This window comes from Emydura macquarii, unplaced genomic scaffold (genome assembly GCF_026122565.2).
Source record: "Emydura macquarii macquarii isolate MOO-44397 ecotype Brisbane River unplaced genomic scaffold, CSIRO-AGI_Emac_v2 contig_1451, whole genome shotgun sequence".
NCBI lineage: Eukaryota > Metazoa > Chordata > Testudines > Chelidae > Emydura > Emydura macquarii.
This window is the reverse complement of record NW_027131588.1, coordinates 14,518,731-14,538,626: the sequence shown is the minus strand read 5'-3', so window position 1 is coordinate 14,538,626 and position 19,896 is coordinate 14,518,731. Positions and strand designations below refer to the sequence as shown.

At 43.9% G+C, this 19,896-nt stretch overlaps 1 protein-coding gene and 1 long non-coding RNA gene across 3 annotated transcripts in view; one reads left to right on the top strand and one right to left on the bottom strand.

The window, feature by feature from the left end:
* MUSK (muscle associated receptor tyrosine kinase) overlaps nt 1-17,971 on the top strand; it is a 69,776-nt gene extending 51,805 nt beyond the window's left edge. The window contains exons 11-17 of the mRNA XM_067553208.1: nt 55-78; nt 3,920-4,008; nt 4,963-5,122; nt 5,999-6,179; nt 8,653-8,844; nt 14,689-14,837; nt 16,702-17,971. Of these exons, the coding sequence (XP_067409309.1) occupies nt 55-78; nt 3,920-4,008; nt 4,963-5,122; nt 5,999-6,179; nt 8,653-8,844; nt 14,689-14,837; nt 16,702-17,384 (1,478 nt within the window). The 3' untranslated portion in view covers nt 17,385-17,971. The remainder of the gene's footprint in view (nt 1-54; nt 79-3,919; nt 4,009-4,962; nt 5,123-5,998; nt 6,180-8,652; nt 8,845-14,688; nt 14,838-16,701) is intronic.
* The window catches only part of LOC137156413 (uncharacterized), a 46,969-nt gene that overhangs the window by 4,686 nt on the left and 22,387 nt on the right, over nt 1-19,896 (bottom strand). The gene's annotated exons all lie outside the window — the stretch shown is intronic.

The following is a 19,896-nucleotide window of genomic DNA, read 5'->3' as shown; positions in this document are numbered from 1 at the left end:
AGTTTTCAGTTAGAATATCTGTTGCTTACTTGTTTGTCTTTTTTTGTCTTCCAGATTTTAAGACAGAAAATACAACCAGTAAGTAGATTCCCTTAGCGTTTAGAACTAGAGTCCTTGATCTGGTCTATTTGTTTAAGATCATGTTGCCAACTATCGAGATATTTGGGGGAGGAGAGGGTTCTTTCAGCCCCACCTGCTGGAATCAGGTTATTACCTGAAAAATCTCAGCTTTCATTTAAAAATAAAATTAGCTCTCAGACTTGGAGAGAAAATGTGATCCCCCAACATTTCAAACACGAGGAGGCAAATAAAAAGAATCAACAAATGATTCATTTTTAAATGTTGTGGTATTTTTTAAGAGCCAATCTCGTGATTTCAGGGGCCTTGACTCATGGCTTTGGAACACTTGGGGGTGATTGGTAAATCCAAAGATGTTTCAGGTTTAAAGTAGTTGCGATATACTTTTTCATTATGGTGAGGCAGGATTTTTGCAGCTGTTCATACCTTCAGTGAAGCTTTTGATTTGATAAATTGCAATGGTCTGGCCTTTGCATAGGTTGAATGTGTGCAGACAACTCCTTAGAGTAATGCCAAAAGCTCTTCATAAAGACTTTGAGTTAAACTCACTGCTTTGGCTGTTTAGCATTTCCACAGACGAACTAAACAAAACAAGGAGGAAGAAAGAATGTGGAAGTGCAAATGAGAAGAATGCAGAAGAGAGGAGTTGTAAAAAGGGCCAGGGGAGAGAGAGAGAGAAAAAGAAAAGAAAAAAACCCAGAGTCCTAATCTCTTGTACTTTTGCTTTCATCCTTGGGAGATGCTTAAATGCTATAGGACTGGGCAGCCTTTGCAAAAAAATCAGGGAGGTAAAAATAGGCTTTTCCAGATAATAGTGTCTCTCTCTTCCCCCTCTCTCTCCCCACCTTCCCTCAAGATTTGGCTTCCAGAATCAGTCATCCAAATCCACAGAGCACTTCCCTCTTATAGTTTGCTGGGAGAAATAGCTTAATTTATTACAGCTGCTCTAGTCCTGCTGTCTTGAGACAATCCTTGCATTTAAGGCATACAGCTGTAGTCATTCCTCTGCTCAGAGAGAGAGCGAGCGCTTTTGGGTCAGAGTTTTTAAATGCTGTGGCAGGTCAGAAGAGGGACTGTGTAAACATGCCACCTTTTTGTCTAGCATCAATGGTATTTTCAAAAAATGACAGCTTCTTATTCAGTTGATCTGTCCTTAAAGCCAGCAGATATGACTGAGCAGTTACAGGGGGCCAAAGTAAGGTTTTAGTGCTTTTTTTTTTTTTACTCCAATCCTTTGCCAAGCTCATACAGCTATGGAAGAGTGAGCTGGGTTGTATTCCAACTCACAAATCATCAACAGAGTTACTATTAACTAAATCCCAAATATAGAATCTCTGTTACTGCCTGCTCCTTTCTATGGGAAGCTTGCCATGTGAGTCACATCTTTGTTTCCTAGTTTCTCGTCAGGGGCTACTTTTTTGGTAATTGTTTCCATCTCCAAAAGGTCACTAGAAATGATCTACCTGACATTATATGATGTTATTTCAGACATGTGGTGCGAGTACCAAATCAGAGTGCAAGGGTCACTGGGGAAGGCTTTTATTTCTGGCAAGAAACAGATTAATGCTTTTGTGGCATCTGGGTGCCAGATCAACCATTAAACAGGTTTCACATATTATTCACCTTGCCTTTGAAAGGGAAACTCCTAAAATATTCACTTTGTGGTGCCAGGACATTGTCATTGTAGGGTCTAATGTGTGTTTTCTTTCCTTTGCCAAGAGTGTAATGCAGGAAGCCCTGTATGCATCCAGAAGTGTTTGGGGACTATAGAAGAGAAACTACTGTAGTGACTGAGGCATGAAATGCAAGAGATTAAGGGATATGTGATCATCTGTGATGGCTGATTTATTCTAGTAGCGCTACTTCCATTGGTACTTTTGAACTTGTACAGCTACTGTAAATGTCCACCCTAAATATTTACACCAGCAATCTAGGGATGAATGCACTGTATGTATCCTACAGACCTCGGAATGGGTACATTTGTTCAGACAAAATAAGAGCCCAAACCTTTTGCCCCAAACTCAGACTGAACCCCAACAAATCTCTTCTGAAGTTAAAAAATGTTAGTGTAAATTTTCACGCTGCTTCCTGACGTTTTCCCTTCTCTGCACTTGTGGTGTGTGGCCAGGAATGGAAGAAATGGTGCTGAAATACTGTGAAAGAGGCGGCACTTCCAGCCTTCCCAGAAGCAGCAAGTTTAAGAAATCTTGCCCTTAAGCCTGTTCTCACAAGATTTCCTGCCCAGTTTTTCTCCAGAATGGATAAGCTGCGGATACCTGCCTGAACTGTATTCATTCTTTGTTATTCTGAATATTATTGTGGGCCGGTACCACCTACAGTGTGTAGGCCCTGTCCACACACTCTGCCCTGAAGAGCTCACACTCTAATAAGACGAGCCCCACATGTAGGTTGGAGAAAAGGGACACGTCACAGGGCTTGATTCTCCCCACTGAAACCAATGGACACTGCTGCCACCCCGCCTCTCCAGAGGCTTGCAGGGACCTCTGTTGGCAGTCCCGAGAGGAGAAGAGGATCCCTGGTCACTGCCAGTCCAAGCGGGTGTGAGTCTGACCCACGAGGGCCCTGTGTTTCAGTCTGTTTAGGGCAGTGGTTCTCAACCTTTTTGGCTCAAGGGCCACAGATATAATTTTTACAACCCTGAAGGGCCACCACTCTCCACCAACAGCCCCCTTCTTCCCCCCCACTGCAGCCAGACAGCAGCCTCCTCGCTGATCTCCCATCTCCGTGGCTGCAACAGGGAAACTGCACATATCCTGTAGCCCTGGCGCTCCACCTGGGTCCCTAGGCAGTGGCTCCCTTCTGCAGCCAGGGGGACGGGAGATCAGTGCTCCCCTCCATCTGGCTCCAGCAGGGACCCCAGCGCCTAGGGACCCAGGCAGAGTGCTTTGCCCTGCTCCCTGCTACATCCGGGGGAGGGGAGCGCTGACCTCACATTCCCTTGGCTGCAGCAAGGAGTCTGCACCCGCCTTTTAGCTCCACGGCAACGCACTCCCCGCCTGGCTCCTTAGGCAGTGGCTCCCTTCTGCAGCCAGCAGGAGGGGAGCCACGGGCCACTTTGAAAGCCCCCGGGGGCCACTTTTGGCCCCTGGGCGACAGGTTGGGAACCACTGGCTTAGGGCCTCAGATTGGCATGATCTGGCCTTGGAGTTTAAAAATAGTCCCAGTGACTGTTAGTGGGGCTCGTGCATCTAAATCTCTCATATGCTTTTGCAAATCTTCCCCTTTGTTCATTAGAACCAACTTCTTTCAGTCCGACCGGCAACCCTTTTGATGTACAGCGCGCTATTTAATTGTGCAGTTCTGAGAGCTGTCCCTCTATTTATTCTACATTGTACAGGAAACAAGGAATAACTCATTTGATATTCCGTGCAGCCTCACTTACTATAGATGCATATGAAACAACTAGAAAGATACTCCTAGGCTGCTGACAGTGGTTCTGTGCTGCATTTGCTGAAACCGGAGGAATGAATTGGATGGATGGATGAGGTGGACGGAATGGCTAGATTGGAATCTGAACCCATGTCACAATGGTGTAAACCTGGAATAACTCCACTAGCTCCTCTGGAGTTACACCAGATTTATCTTTGTGTAGCTGAGTTCAAAATCTATTCCATGGTGTGAACAGAAATCTAGATAGTCTCTTGATGGTAGACTAGCTATCTGGCCTTCTTAATGTTCTCAAGGTTTTTGGGTTTTTTTGCTTCTAATCTGCAACTGTTGTCATTTACTCCTGTTTCATGAAGTAGTTTTCTACATTTTTGATTCTCTGTGCTGCAGTCCATTGTCTTACTTCACTTCTTTATATGGCCTTTTTCCACAGCAACTTGCTACAAAGGCAATGGCAGGTTCTACCAGGGTTCTGTCAACGTCACAGCCTCGGGCATTCCTTGCCAGAAGTGGAGCGAACAGGTGAGCATTAGTTTATTCAGATCTACAGTAAAGGTTGGATTTACCGTGTCATGCGGAGATAGCCAAAAGAGTCTAACGGAGTTAGGCACCCAAAAACTCAGTGGGAGTTGGGCCCCAACTGACTTAGACACCTCTCAAAATCCCAGCCTAACTATCTGATCTTGTTCCAGAGGGGTAGCCGTGTTAGTCTGTATACAGCAAAAACAACGAGAGTCCTGCAGCACTTTAAAGACTAACAAATATATGATCTTGGTTTTACGAATCCAGAGCACCACTTGTAACTGAAGGACACCCACCACAGCTGAAGGGAGTGGGGGCAAAGGTGGCAGTATTACAGCAACCTGAAAACTAGTTTAAATCATGCTAATGACCCCAAAGGCAGATGCAGATCAGCTGGGCATAAAAAATCCCCTTCGCCTTCTGTAGTCCCTCTACCAGCATCAAGAAAAGGGAGGATGCTGGTATGGAAGCCACAACACTATCTACATACTGATGAAAGATCTGGGGCAATCATTCTCTGACTGGCACTCAGGCTTAGGATCAGAACCCCTCAGCAGCACAGCAGACACACTACACAGGAGGTCCATCTATTTAAGCGATCGCTTTTTCCCTTAATATGTACAAATAATAGGAATAAAATCCCACCAACTGAATATGACACTGAGGCCAGCAAATTACTCAGGCCCAGCTCCTCAAAGCTATTTATATGCTTAACTCTCATTGAAATCAATCGGAGCTCAGTGCCTAAATACCTCTGGGCCTCAGAAGCAGAAAAAGGGTGGTTAAAAGGTGGGGTGTGTTGGTATTTCACCCTCATGGCTGCCCCCATGCAAGATGCAGACCTCGCGTGTTTCTTGGCCAGCTCTTGCAGACCTGCAGCTGCCAGCTGTTTCTAAAAGCATCTGGAGGAAGTGAATTCTAGAAACCCTAAGCTAACTTATTCCTTCCCCCCAGGTACCCCATTTGCACAGGAGGACCCCTCAGGTTTTCCCAGAGCTGTCAGATGCAGAGAACTCTTGCCGTAATCCAGGAGGTGAAAATGAACGTCCCTGGTGTTACACAAAGGACCATTCTGTCAACTGGGAATATTGCAGTGTGCCTCTTTGTGGCGATGGTAAGGGACGGCAGCTAACAACTTCTCACTGTAGCTGTTGTGTTTGAATATCATGAAACTCTGAGCCACAGAACTATCCAGGACCATCATATCCCAGTAGTTACCACCATAGTTCTGAGAATCATGACTTCAGTGGGAACAGGATTTGGCCCTTAATGTTCAGAGTGCTTTGCAAACTACCACATCCTCACAACACCCTGACTGGCAGAGAAGGAGAGATGAAGATAGAGAAGAAATCAAGTGACTTCTTGCCAAAGGCCATTGAGAAATCCAGGTCAGAAACAGGATTAGAATTTGAGAGTGCCTGCCTCCCAGTCTTATGCCCATGCACACATTTCTATTATTCATAGTTTTCAGGATTTTAAAATGACCATCACAGAAATACTGTACGATTCAAAATATACCAGAAGCATCGTAAGCTCTAGTGAACCAAAGCTATGTCACTTTAGTTGTTCTTGAAAAGAAATGAAGGGAACAGTCTAATTTAGCTTTCCTTTTAGTTTTGGCCATTACATATACAGACCAACGGATTACTAGCATGGCACGGAAGGAGCTAAATCAATACTTATAGGTATATTCATGGTTTTTTTTGAAAGCTATAATGAAACTAGAAAGTTTAAATACACTTGTACCTATCAGATTGTTTTTCAAAATTTTTATTACTTTGTTTGGTCCTTACCAAAGTTACTGGGATGAAAAAGGGGTTTCTTCCTTCCAAACGACCATCTCCTGTATGATCCTGTTGTGAAGTCATGCTGCTGAATTTATGACATCACAATAATTTTTCATGACAACTGGATGATGTCAGAAGTACCTTACCAAGAAATTCGGTAGAATTTCAGAGGGATGGAACCATTGTTTTTGTTTTCTTTACAGTATCCTTACTACCAGGAACAAAAAAGCCAAGTGCAGAGACTCCCAATCTTCCTTCTTTCTCCCCTACATACTCCATGACTGTCATCATCTCCATCATCTCCAGCTTTGCGTTGATAGTGATTCTCATTATCACTGCTCTTGTTTGCTGCCGGAGGCGAAAACAATGGAAAACCAAAAAGAGGTAAGACCTAGACATCTATAGATAAAGCCACATAGGACTTGTTCCAGCGAATTCAGTTTGACATGGGGCTTGGAATTGAGATTCCAGTACTCACTAAATTCAGATTTAAAGAGGGAACTTAAATTGACCTCCGGGAAGTCAGGTTTCCCATTATATGGGCAGAAAAAGATTAAACTGATTAAATTGATGAAATCCACCTTAGATGTCAGAACATTTCTTCTTGACTGACAGCTTGTTTTTTTCTTTCTATGTCTGTTTCACTTTTAAGGCGGATAGGGCAAAGGTAAATATTAGATTGCAAACTCTTCGGGACAGGGATGTGTCTTTATACATCTATTCAGTATCTAGCACCCTGGCTAGATATCTAGCTCCAATCCTAACTGGAACCTCTGGGCACTACTGCAGAACAAATAATACATTAACAACAACAAATAATGCAGGCCAAAAATTCTCATGTTCTTCCATGGGACCTAGGGCAAAACTTCAGCAGCAGTCTGCTAAATCTGAGAGTCTGTTGGGGCTTGTCCAGTATTTCAGCTTTCCTTCCCATTCAGCTGAGGATAGCAGTGTTTCATTTTGAATTCTCATCACACTAAACCAAGGAACTGGGGACTTGTATACTGTACAACTAAGAAAATCACATGAACAGTAGCAAAGTTCATAACTACACATAGGACCTCATGTAATATGATGGATCACATGACAAAGACATTTGGAAATATATATGTACGATTAAGCAGTCATTTGCTTTCATTCTGGATAGCAAACAATTGTTCTGCAATTAACAGATTAGAGTATCAGTTGTTCAGCTCAAGTTTACCTTAGAATGTAAGAATTTACTATCTTAGGCCACTACTAGACAGTCTAGGTTTAGGAAACTTTCCTCCATGGGGTGATTACATGTGAAGTATTCAGTAGATATTTGGACATTGTTAAGAATTGAATGATCAAAGGGGATAAAAAGGAGCAACCCCACCCACCCCCAATGAAACAAAACAAAAGGAGCCTCAATGAAATTCCTTCTGTTTCCAAGTGTTATGCTACAGACTCTCAATGGTGAGACTTCAGTGAATATGTAAGAAGTTATCTGGACATGAATGTGGTTGAAAATAATATTTGTGGGTTTTGTCCCTTCTCAAAACCCTCATCCACTTAAAGCAAATTCTTCAGCCTCAACCCTACCCTTTGGGCAGGTCTACACTACCGCTTAAGTCGATTTAACTTACATTGCTTAGGGGTACGAAAAAGACACCTCTCTGAGCGACACAAGTTACAGCGACCTAAGCACTAGCCCTGGTGTGCACAGTCTCCCACTACGGTGACCAGATAGCAAGTGTGAAAAATCGGGACGGGGGTGGGAGTAATAAGGTACCTATATAAGAAAAAGCCCCAAATATCAGGACTGTCCCTGTAAAATCAGGACATCTGGTCACCCTATCTCCCGCCAGCATAGCTTCCGCGTCTCATTGAGGTGGAGTAATTATGCTAACGGGAGAGCACTCTCCTGTCGGTGTACAACATCTTCGCCAGATGAGCTCCAGAGGCGCAGTTGCATCGATGTATCACTTCTAGCATAGACCTGCCCTTTGTGATTAACAGCTTACACTCTTTGTGGAACAGGCCGGAAGAGAATTTTTCCAGCCACAAGATTCCTTCTATTGTCAAAAACTGAAAGAATGCTGGTTTCAGAAAAGCGTAAATTTGCAGCGTGCTCTGCTGAGGGTTGAGAATAATGTTTCCAGGGTATCATCACTTTTTGCTGAAGGTTCCCACGTGTTAGGTCTCCTTTCTCTATATTGTTGCCCCAGATTACTGACAGAGGGCATGAGCCTGCAAACTCTTAACCACAGGAGTAATCCTGGCTCACAGGAGTAGTTCTATTGCATCTGCGCACGTAAGGACTTCTCCCATACCTAACAGCCTGCTGGATTGGCTCCTGACTTGGAAGGCCAACGTATTTCGCCTACATCCCTAGAAATAACAGGCAGACTGGAAATGCCCCAGAAACACTAATACAATGTAATGAGACACATGGCAGTGCACCCCTGGTAAGAAAGGGGCAGGAAGCAAAACGCCCACACAAGCAGACTGTTCACTGGCACGCACAGATCTCCATGTTAAGGGGCACCATGCTCACCCATCAGAGACACTTGCCGTGTGCAGGAACACGTTGGCAGGAGGAGAGCGGGCACGGTGGGAGCAAAGGGCAGAACACATATTTTAGGACATGCTCTGGCCTGGCAGCCATTTTCATAGATAATCACTACTCCAGCAGCAGGGCAGGTGGGTAGTTCCTGCAAGGATGGCATGCAACTCCGTATGGGTGTGAAGAGGCCCCGTGCACAGTCTTTCTACACCGCCCTTTTCCAGCCGTGCACAGCCAAACCCTGAAGGAGGTGAACAAAATGTTCTCTTCTCACAGAGTACCTCACATGCTCTGACCCATTGATCATTTCCTTATCCATCATTTCAGGGCGTCACAAGCACCAGCGTTGACAACTCTTCCATCAGAGCTCCTATTGGACAGACTTCACCCTAACCCCATGTATCAGCGCATGCCCCTTCTCTTGAATCCTAAATTACTCAGCCTGGAATATCCAAGAAACAATATTGAATATGTGAGAGATATTGGGGAAGGTGCATTTGGAAGGGTCTTTCAAGCAAGGTAAGTGTCCTGCTAGCAAGTTCTCCAATATACCGGTACCCGGAAGACATTAACATCTGGCTAGAGTTCTGGAAGTAGTAAAATGTATGTTCATTTACCATGGAGAAATTACCAGTTACCATGGAGAAATTAATTGTTCTAACCAAAATGAAATATGTATGTGAAAGTGGGACAAAACTCGTTATAAAACTGGACTAGTTTACTCCTGTTGTTTTCCATTTTCCATTGTTATTTGGTAAAACATTGTCACAAACATCCATAGTTCTGTTCTGTATATTAGAGTGCCTCAGATACTCCTGTTAACCCAGTTTAATGTGGCAGCAAAGTTTATGATGCATTCCATACAGTAGGAACTTTGCTTGTTTTTACTGCGACTAGTCCATTGTGAAATTCTCAAATTCTCTCAGGATTTCAAGTTGAATTAAGATGTTGGTTCATGGTAGCCACCATTAAAACGTCAACATTTGCCGGTGGTTAACCCCACTGCTATTTGTGATCCTGCAGTTAGGCCCTGATCCTGCAAAAATCCCCTTCCTTGCTCAGTGGGTCCTGAAATTGACAAGTTTTTCCTATTTGTCTGGAGACCGGGTCATAGTTGGTCAGGCCTAGTGGTCGGAATGGGAGGCTGGCTTAATGGTCAGAGTCCAAATGCCTGAGACATTTGAAGTCAGGAATCAATTGGTCAGAATTGGAGTCAAAGTCCGAATGCTAGAGCCAACAGCCAAGACAGAGTTGGAGTCAGGTATCGGACCCGATGCTGGGAAATGGGTTACCAGCAGTCAGGGAAAACAGGAGCAGGGCTGATTCTGAGGCAAAAGCAAGAATGGAACAGGATGGGAACAAGTCTGGGTGCAGGACAGGATCTGGGCTGGAGCTGTGGAGGAGCAGAGAAGAGCAGGAATTTGGTGAGACACGAGCAGAGGGAGGCAGAGAATCCGTGGGTGTGTGCATTGAGCAGCCAGTGAGCTACTGCTGCTGCTGGGTTTAAGAACTGGCCTGCTGGCTTCCTCAGCCAGTCAGGCAGGGTGGCCCATCAGGCACTCTAGCGGTCTCGTTAGGGTATCAGAAGAACTGAGCAGGCGCAGTTGCCGGGCCTTACTCCTGACACTACTCTGAATTCAAGGAATTAAGAACGAATCCTGTTCCGATTGACTTCCATGGGAGAGGAGGGCATCCGCTACTTTGCAGGTGAAAGAGCATAAATCATGAGCCGTGAGGTAAAGCTTCACGTAAGTTATGAGTCAAGCAGGGAGGATAAAAGGGCAGAAATAGTATCCCATTGCTAGCTCTCATGAATATTAATTATACTGAACTATTTTCCTGTATTGGTTTCTCTAAATGTTTTTAATAGTTTACAGGTGGGATTTTCAAAAGTAGTTGCTTAATGAAACCTCTATTGACTCCAGTGGAGTCCATGGTAAAACCCCCATTGACTTCAGTGGGATAAGATCAGGCCAATGATGAGTGCATTTGAAAATCCCACGCCAAAATTGCAGAAGAAAGTGGAAAGGCTGAAGGGTGACTTTATTTTGGTTCCCTTTCCTCTTTTCACAGTTAATTTCAGTGGTGATGTGTTTGTTGCTTGTGACAACTCTGCAGGATGGAACATGACTGGTTAATGAGGTTATATCTGGAGTTGTATGAGAGAGAAAGAGAAACAAAAGGAACATAAACAACATGCATGCCCATCAGCAGGCACATGGACCCACAAATTTTACTTGTGGGACTAGTCTCATTGATTACAAAGTCAACGGTGTCCTCTGGCAAGTCGTGGTTGCAAGAGAAGATATTTTAAAGTTAATAGCATGATAATACTCTGCACTGACTTGGCCAGTTATACCACTGACAAGTTTATTAGGAAATGCATTATCTAGCAGGTTAAATTTGCTAGAGTGAGGAAATACTTCTAATGGATGTGAAGGAATTTCCCCCCCTAAAGGGACGTGGAGGAAGTGCACATTTATTTATACGGACAGCGTTAAAAATAACACGGTTTAAAGGGCAGACAGCAGCGAAATCACAGATGCTTAGCTTATGATTGACTGCTAGCGTTGATGGCTAAACTAGATGAGCTGAACTTGAAGCAACACCAAAGCACATTGGACCGTGCTCCCGGATAGCGAGTGCCACTCCGATGAGGCAGAGCAGCCCTGCATCCAGTGTATCTGGCCAGCTAAACCAAGCATCTAGACCACACTGGTGAATACAGCCCATTATTTTGTTTCACCCCTGTGCAGAGAGGCAGCACAAGGAGTATGCCCCACTTGAGCTCCATTTTGAGGGCATAGGCCGTGCTTGTGCTATCCCTCTGCACAGGAGTAAAAGTTCACCCACACAGAATGACACCTAACAAGGCTATTGAAGCCCTACTTAAGCTCTGTGTTAAGTGGGCCTTAAATAGGATATAGATCTTCACATAGGGCCTGTTAACTTGGGTAATTTCATCCCTGGTGAATTTCCTCAGAATAACCCTCAACCCACCATATGCCCTTCCCAAATACCATTTTCAATGCATTTTGCAATTATTTTTAATAAAACCTTGTGAGCTATATTTTAAGAGACGCAGAAAAGAGGGCAACGTGTATGAACACAAAATGGAAAGATACTGCGCTTTGAGGAACGACTCTTTGCTGTGGCTTGACGGACACACTCCAGCCATCTTGATTTCTGAATGACTTTCCGCCATATTGTTGGCATCATCCTCTCACTGACATCTGCATCAAGGCGGCCCGGGAAGTTTAGCATTTACTGGGCAAAAGCTCGCAGCTGGCATTGCTGCACAGGGTTGGTGGATAAAAAATGATGGTTCTGTTAGCTTCCAGTACTGCCAGACCCACATCTGGGTGGAGCACTAAAACGATGGCAAGATAAATCATCTCTTTCTGTTCTCAGAAACAAAATAAAATACACTGGCCTATGTACGTTAATGGATGCCTCAGAGTAAATTTAGTAAGCCTCTTCTTTAACCTGGTATAACATTTCATCCCTGTAAACATAATTCTACACACAGTGCCAATCATCTCTTTGCCAGTTGGCTTACTTAAAATTCTGATTCACTGTTTACTTATTCTTGGGTGAAGCAGCATGTCAGGACAGGAAGTGACTGGCTGTTATTTACCGGCTCTTTCTGAAAGGCTGCCATTTTTTATTCAGAACCATCTCCTGCAGTGGGAATTGAGGATGTAACAAGTTGTTGTCACATCTGTCTGAAGAACAAGAGCAGTAGCCAGGCTCAAGTCACTTCCATAAGCAAAGCTGTGGCCAGCTCAGGACCTCCGACTAAAAGTAGTTTTGAGCATGATCTTAGGCTTCGCTGATGCTCATCTGAATAGCTCTCAGACCACATGATTCTACACAGACCAGCATGCAGCTTTCTTCTTGAGTTTGAGCTCAGTGGCCAGGGCCCAGCATGGCTAAAAGACTGCCTCAAACTCTGGGATTAAGACCATGGTCAACAACTGTAATCCTCAGGCACAAAAGGCTTGTCCACCATAAGGGCAGACATACCCACGCAGACAGATTCAGGGGCTAACTCTGTTTGCACTCCTGGTCAGTTCTTTGCGCTGGTTGTCAGCTAAGAACCACATCCTGTCCTTTACTGCTCAGATGCATGCAGGGGCCGCTTCCTCCACCCCATGCACCATCATGCACTGGCAGCATAACATTTAATCCAAGCACTGAAGAAAGCTCTGGAGAGAGAGAGAGAGAGAGATACTAGTGAAAACATCAGTTGGTGCAGGCTGGTCCCTAGGAGGAAATAATCCGTTTTCAGTCCTGGAGTCAGGACAGGAAGTAACTGGCTGTTATTTAAACTCCTCTGTTTAATGTCAAAATAAGTTGTTTCCAAACACTGCCCTGGAAAGAGCGTCTCTGTGGATTAAAGGACTCTGTCTCTATACCTCTCTGCTAAAACGGTTAACAAAGACACCAATTAGGTGCAAATCATGATTTTTGCAACATGGATTCCTATCTGCTAAGAACTGGACTAAGTGATCACAGAGTCAACACACACCACATGAAACACACCTTGTGCAAAGCTCATGCACTGCTTAAGTCCCACTTAACTTACACTTTCAGGATTTAAGAGGTTTCCGGGCTTATTGCTGGCCTCTGCACAGGGGTGAATGTCTCACTCAAAAGAGCACAATATGAAACCTGTGTGCTGCCTTTAATTTCTGTTCCATATAAACCCTTCTAGACTTTTGATCAGGTGTAATGAATCCTTATGCGAATCAGAAGAGAAGAGCCCCCTTATCTTCCTTACATTTGCATTATCTATCAATAACTACAGATCACTCACCCTCCTTTTCTCAAGCCTTGAAACATGTGATACTGACTGGTACATTAAAAGAGTATTGTCCCTAATAGCATAGTGGAAGTTCTGATACCCACCAGAAGGGGCAAAAGGCGTTTTGCTTGAAAGACAGCAGTTGCAGACAAAATGAAGAATGACTTTTATTGCTCCTGTGTGCTGGATCTCAACTGGCAAACTTTTCAGCGGCAATACTGGCTGCCTTGGGAGATTTCTTTTTAGATGGGCATTTTGCCATTCTCTGACATTTGACAATGATGTGACATTTACTGTAGCCAACTGCATCTGTTGCGAGGCCATCTGTTTGGAGTAGGTGACAAGGAAACTGGAAGTTTGCTTTGGAAACTAGCACCTCCCATGGCTACTGAACAGTAAAATAACCTGACACTTAAGCGATGGTGGATCAGTAAGTCAGGTGTAGTAATATAACTCACAAATGGGTGTTACCTTCTATAGGCAATAGCTGGCTACATCCAGGAGGGTTACAATGCAGAGGGCATGGCTTCCATATCTCCATGGGCAGGAATTCTCTCAGGTAATAAAACATACATTGTCCCCATAGGTGTGACCGACATTTAAAGAGTGGAAAGTCACCGTGTTTTCGGAATAGATCTTTGGTCAGCTCAGAACCCAGTACCTCTAATTAAAAGCATTAAGTGAAGAGTGCCCCATGGATAAGAAAAAATATTCATGGTTATTATATCACAGTGGTGGTTAGAGGCTCCAACTGAGAAAGCCATGATGGGAGGCACTATAACCAAGTGGATTGGGCACTGGACTGGGACTCAGGAGACAAGGGTCCCAGGTTCCCAGGCTCTGCCACTCATCTGCCAGATAGCCTTGGGCAAGTCACATCAGCGCAATGTGCCTCAGTTTCCCCCATCTGTGAAATGGGGAAATGATACTGGCCTCCTTTGTAAAGTGCTTTGAGATCGAAAGATGACAAGGGCTACGTAACAATATTGATACTGTGTAGGCACTGTAGATGGACAAGACACTGATTTTCCCCAAGTGCCAAAGCAGGTCAGTGGCAGAACTGGGAACAGAACCCAACTCTCCCGACTCCCAGCCTCGTGCATGAGCTACTAGGCCACGTAGCCTCCCAAGCTCTAGAAGTCTTCAGTTTATAGCATGTCACAACAGCTGCGCTAGGGCAGGCTGATGAGCAGGCAAAGCTCAGCAAAAGGTACCGTCCTCTCCAAAAATATTCAAAAGGTAGAGCTGGCAAAATGTGCAGGACTGTCTAGAGGGGGTTTAAAGTCCTCAGATGCCCACAGAACAGACACAACAAGGGCAGCAATAGCGCCACCTTTCACACACATGGACCAGGTGTCTTACATTCCTGCCAAGGAGGAGCTCCCACTAACTGTGAGGCGGGTTTGATCTTCATGCTCCTTCAGTCCTTGCCCTCTCTGGAGATTGCCCAACAAAGCTGCAAAATAATCCCAGCTGTGGGTCACTGCTTTGAGACTACATAAGTAGGGTATGCAATAGCTCCAGTCCTATGTAGAGATTTTCTTTGTTTCTCCTAGGGCTCCTGGATTGCTTCCTCATGAGCCATTCACAATGGTGGCAGTGAAAATGCTGAAAGAAGAAGCTTCGGCAGACATGCAGGCTGATTTCCAGAGGGAGGCAGCTCTCATGGCAGAATTTGATAACCCAAATATCGTCAAACTATTAGGTACAAAAACAAAATTCTAAGCTTTTGGAGTATGGTCTTTCAAGGAATCCATTTGTCGTCATCTTGGGTCTAAATTTGAAAAAATGTTATGTACCTAGGTTGCATGCACAGGATTTGAAACTGCAAATTAAGCAATGGGAAACTGAAAATTGTTTCTGGCAGTCTCCAGGGTTTTTTTGTACATGCCACTGCACGTTTTTTGCATTCTCCGTTGGCACACGTTTGAATATTTAGCTCTAGTGCCATCTTTCAACAGTGATGGAGGTCATTAACTAATGCCATCAGATGATTATTCTGGAAACTCCCTGTAAGTAGATTTGGCCTTTGTCATCGAGCAATCAAATCTTTGTTCATATCAATAGGAACTTTGTCAGGGAAGTTATCCATAGTGCAGGAATTCTGTAGGCAATCTGGCTTCATGAAAACTGATCTAGTGTACGTACTTCAGCAACAAAAACAAGGAACAGGAAGTGCCCCTAAACTAGAATCAACTTTTTGTTTATTGTTAACACATTGGATAAATTAGGGAAAGCCAAAGACACAGTAATTAACTGGTTTTGTATTGGAAGGGTGTGGGGAAATGGCCATGCTGTTGAACACTATTTGACCTATAAACTTTTCACATACACGGCTTGTTCTTGCTAGAACCAGATGTTGTGTTGGGAAATGTTGTCTGTTCTTTCTCAGAAAGTCAAGTGTTAGGTCACTGGCAAGAATTGCATATTTCACAATAAGCCATATCATTGACTGTGCTGAATGGCAGTCATAAGAAAGCAAATTGTGTATGGTGTGAATGCTGGTTGCACTGGTTTTCAGATGCTGGCAAGCAGTAGAACATTGGTAACTTTCTTGCCTTTTTGGCCATCTCTAAAATGGATTTAATATTGTCATTTGTTTGATTAAATTGTGTGGGTAGTTTGGAAATCTATTAATTGAATAATTCATTCTTTTATCCATTGAATGTTGAAAAAACAAAACAAAAACACAGAATAAAGGATCTGGGGCCAGATCTTCAAAAGTCCTCAACATCCCACAGTTCCCATTGAGAATAATAGCTGCTTAGGAAATCTGGCCCTTGATAAATAATAATTCACTTTCAAATTCAAAAGAATATTTGCTCATCATTTTTTTCATCAGACACCTAGTTCTTCCCATACTTATAATGCTTTTTTCTTTAAGACACACAAGATACCAAGTACATTTTGACAGTATATTTGTCTCCATTTCACTCATCTGGTTATGAATTTGTTTGACAGAATAGTCGCAACTCCCAAGGGAAAATACAAAATTAAGATCAGATAAAATTTTTCAAATATATATTTTTAACATGGAGAATTTGGTTTTATTCCAGGATAGGTGTCACAAGATATTTGGTGAAACAATAGAAATTGGGTATGTGTACCCCCAAGGGGGGCAAAAATATGGTCTTTTATAAAGAAATGTCAAGGAAAAATCAGAATATTTTTGGGAGTAGCTCAAAAGCTTGGTTTAAGAGAGTTCTGCTACATTAAGTTGTAAGCTCTTAGGGGCAGGGACCAGCTGTTTGTTTTGTCTTTATACAGCGCTTATAGCACAATGGGGTGAATGGCAAAAACTCCTGTTAATGTCAATTAGACCAAGATTTGGTTCTTAATCAAATCAAGGCATCCACATTTTTTATTTTGGGATATCAAAATATAATATCTTTTCCCCCCCTCCCGAGAGTTTAACTTTAGAAGAAGATCAACAAAGCGAGTCAATGAAAGTCAGTGGGATTTGAGGGCCTAATTTATATTTGTGCTTTTGAAAATCTTCTTCTGTTGTTTGATTTCTGTTTTGTCATACAAAAAAAAAAAAAAAAGATGGTGTATTTTCTTGCTTTCAGGGGTGTGCGCCGTTGGGAAACCAATGTGTCTGCTGTTCGAATACATGGCCTACGGGGATCTCAATGAATACCTGCGCACCCGCTCGCTGCGCAACCTCTGTAGCTTGAGCCACAGTAACCTGGATACCAGGATCAGGCTCTCCAATCCCAATCCATTCGCTCTGGGCTGCACCGATCAGCTCGGAATTGCCAAGCAGGTGGCAGCTGGCATGGCCTACCTCTCCGAGCGCAAGTTTGTGCATCGGGATTTGGCCACCAGGAATTGTTTGGTGGGGGAGAATATGGTGGTAAAAATTGCCGACTTTGGCCTCTCAAGGAATATCTATTCAGCCGACTATTACAAAGCCAATGAAAACGACGCCATTCCCATACGTTGGATGCCCCCAGAATCCATATTCTACAACCGCTATACAACGGAGTCTGACGTGTGGGCCTACGGCGTGGTCCTGTGGGAGATCTTCTCCTATGGCATGCAACCCTATTATGGGATGGCTCACGAGGAGGTGATTTACTACGTGAGAGACGGAAACATCCTTTCTTGCCCCGACGACTGCCCGCTGGAGCTTTACAACCTGATGCGCCTTTGTTGGAGCAAGCTGCCTTCTGACAGGCCCAGTTTTGCCAGCATCCATCGCATCCTGGAGCGTATGTATGAGAGGGCAATGGCTGCTATTCATCTCTGATGTGTGTACTGCAGCATGACAGTTCATCCTCATCCCATACCCTGTTCTTGACGACAACCTGAATAACCTTCAGGTTGAAAAGCATTAGCTAGGCTCTGGTGGTAGGTCAGGGAAACAGTGGGTATAACCAACACAACTGGGCCAGTCCTTAGTCACAACTCCCAAGCTGAATCCAAGGGGAGTTTTCTGAGTGAGGGCCAAAGGGTTGAGCCCAGTACGTTTAATCTGCTAAACCAAAAAGGGAAAGGGGAGAGCCTGGGTGCGCCAGAGGGGACGTTTGGAAGTGGTGACTGCATTAGAAGAGGACAGTTTTGTTGAGAAGAAGCAACTTGTTCATCAGTCAAGGGGCAAGTTCTCATTTTGTGTTTATAAACAAAATTTGTGTCTTGACTTATTGAAATAATTTGCAGTAGAGAGGCATGGATTCCTTCTAAGACCAGTGAATCCAGGTCTTATTACTGCACATTAGTTCAATAGGTTCTGCCTGTTATCTCTTAGGAACAAAGAAAACACTCCCATTCAAGCAAAAGTTTCTGTTGACCTTAATTTCTCTGTCTTCCCATTCTTTCCTAGCCCTTGACATTCACACCTTCTCATCAACTGTTGTGAATAGCCTCATCCACCCTGATTGAATTTACCCCGTTCACACTTGCCCTCCTCACTGTGATGTAACTCACCCATCCTTGCATGTGTATATATACCTACCAAACTGAAGTTTCCACTTCATGCAACCAACGAAGTGGGTTTCTGCCCACGAAAGCTTATGCCCAAATACATGTGTTAGTCTTTAAGGTGTCACAGGACTCTCGCTGTTTTCCTGACTCTCTTTATCATCCCATTTTCATAGCTTTTCCCCCTTTTCCTCTTCCCTTTCTGCTTTCAAATTTCCTTTTTTTGATTTCCTTTATTTTTTTTGTACAGTCACCTTTTTTTAAAAATGCCCATCCTTTATTCCGTTTCCCCCCCTTTAATTTCCTCCTCCTCTCTGACACACTAAGATAATATTTGCCATACGAGGTCAGACCATTAGCATTAGCAGATCGAGTAATGGCCCATACATGATGCAACAGAGGAAGGTAAACTCTCATAATGAACGTAGGCCAAAATTTTCAAACTAGGGTATTTAAAGTTAGGCTTCTGAATCAAGTATCTTGATTTTTTTCAAAGACGCTGGGCACCAGCAGCCCCCACTGAAGTCAATGGGAGTTTGCCTGAGTAAAGCTGGACTAAAAAGTGAGGGCCAGAATGGTCCTGCTGCTCTATAGATGTGCAGAAATGCATGAGGAAGGCTGCAAACCTCTGTCCCAGCACAGCACAACACCACTGCCATCCCTGGAACACAGGGACTGCTCCCCTCTATGTACCTCCCAAGGGGTAGGGCCCCACCTTGCACCACTATGCACTGGCCGGGGGAGCAGGCCAAACACACAGGAGAGAGTAGGCTGCCTCCCCTGCAGGCATCCAGCAGTTGGAGCACTCCTCCTGCATGCCAGGTTGCTTGGAGGAGTGCTGCCTCTACGAGTTGGAATTCCTCTTTGTGCTCCACGTAGGGCAAAGTGGTTCTACGCAGCTTCCAGGAAAGGATTGTCCATGAGGACTTTAGGATTTGGCCCTTTAAAATTCTGCCTAACAGAAAAATTGATCCAATGATGAACACCGGACCTGGGGAACAAAATGAACACATTGGCAGACTGAGCAATCTCAGCAAAGGAAAGACTTTAAAATGACCTTCCAACTTGTTTCATCATACTGTCTGCCACGGGCAATTTGGAGGATGGCTCAAAACAGAACAATGGGTACACTTGGGAGTGTAGGATGGAAATTTTGTATTCACTCTTTGTCCCAATGGGCCTTGTTAAGCCCTTATGAAATACTCTGTTTATCAGAGAATTCACAAAGAAATGGAATACTTTAAAAAAAAACCCCAAACCCTGATTCTTTAGTTTCACAACCCGTCTGTTTTGCTATGTGCACAAATTACACTGAAATATTATTCTGATGAGGTTACAATCTTTGTCAATGCATACTGGATGGATGTATGATTTGTGTTAACCTTTGAGTTATAAACTCACTCTGAGTCACACTTTTATACACCTCAGTAGGAGTTCCTCATGCAGAAAAGGGGCAGGATTAGGTTCTAAGCCTGTTCTCAGGAAGGTATTTCCTAGTTATCCTCTCTGATTAAAAGCAGTGCTTACACACCAGAGGTGCTCATCAGAACTTTGAGATGCCTTGGATCAAAAATAGCGGTGTTCAAACCTAATCTCCAAGAACGAGGGGTGGGATTTTCACAAGTGCTCAGTTTTTTGCCTGATTTTGCTCCCGTTGATGTCACTGGCGCAATTCTCATTGACCACAATGGCAGCAGTTAGGCAAATGCTGAGCGCTTATGAACAAAAAAAAAAAAAGAAATCACACCCCAGATTCATCCCTGATGCATAGGCCTTGTGCAGTTTTATCTCTACTTCATGACATAGCTACATGTTTTCTTACCTAACCACCACTCGAAACA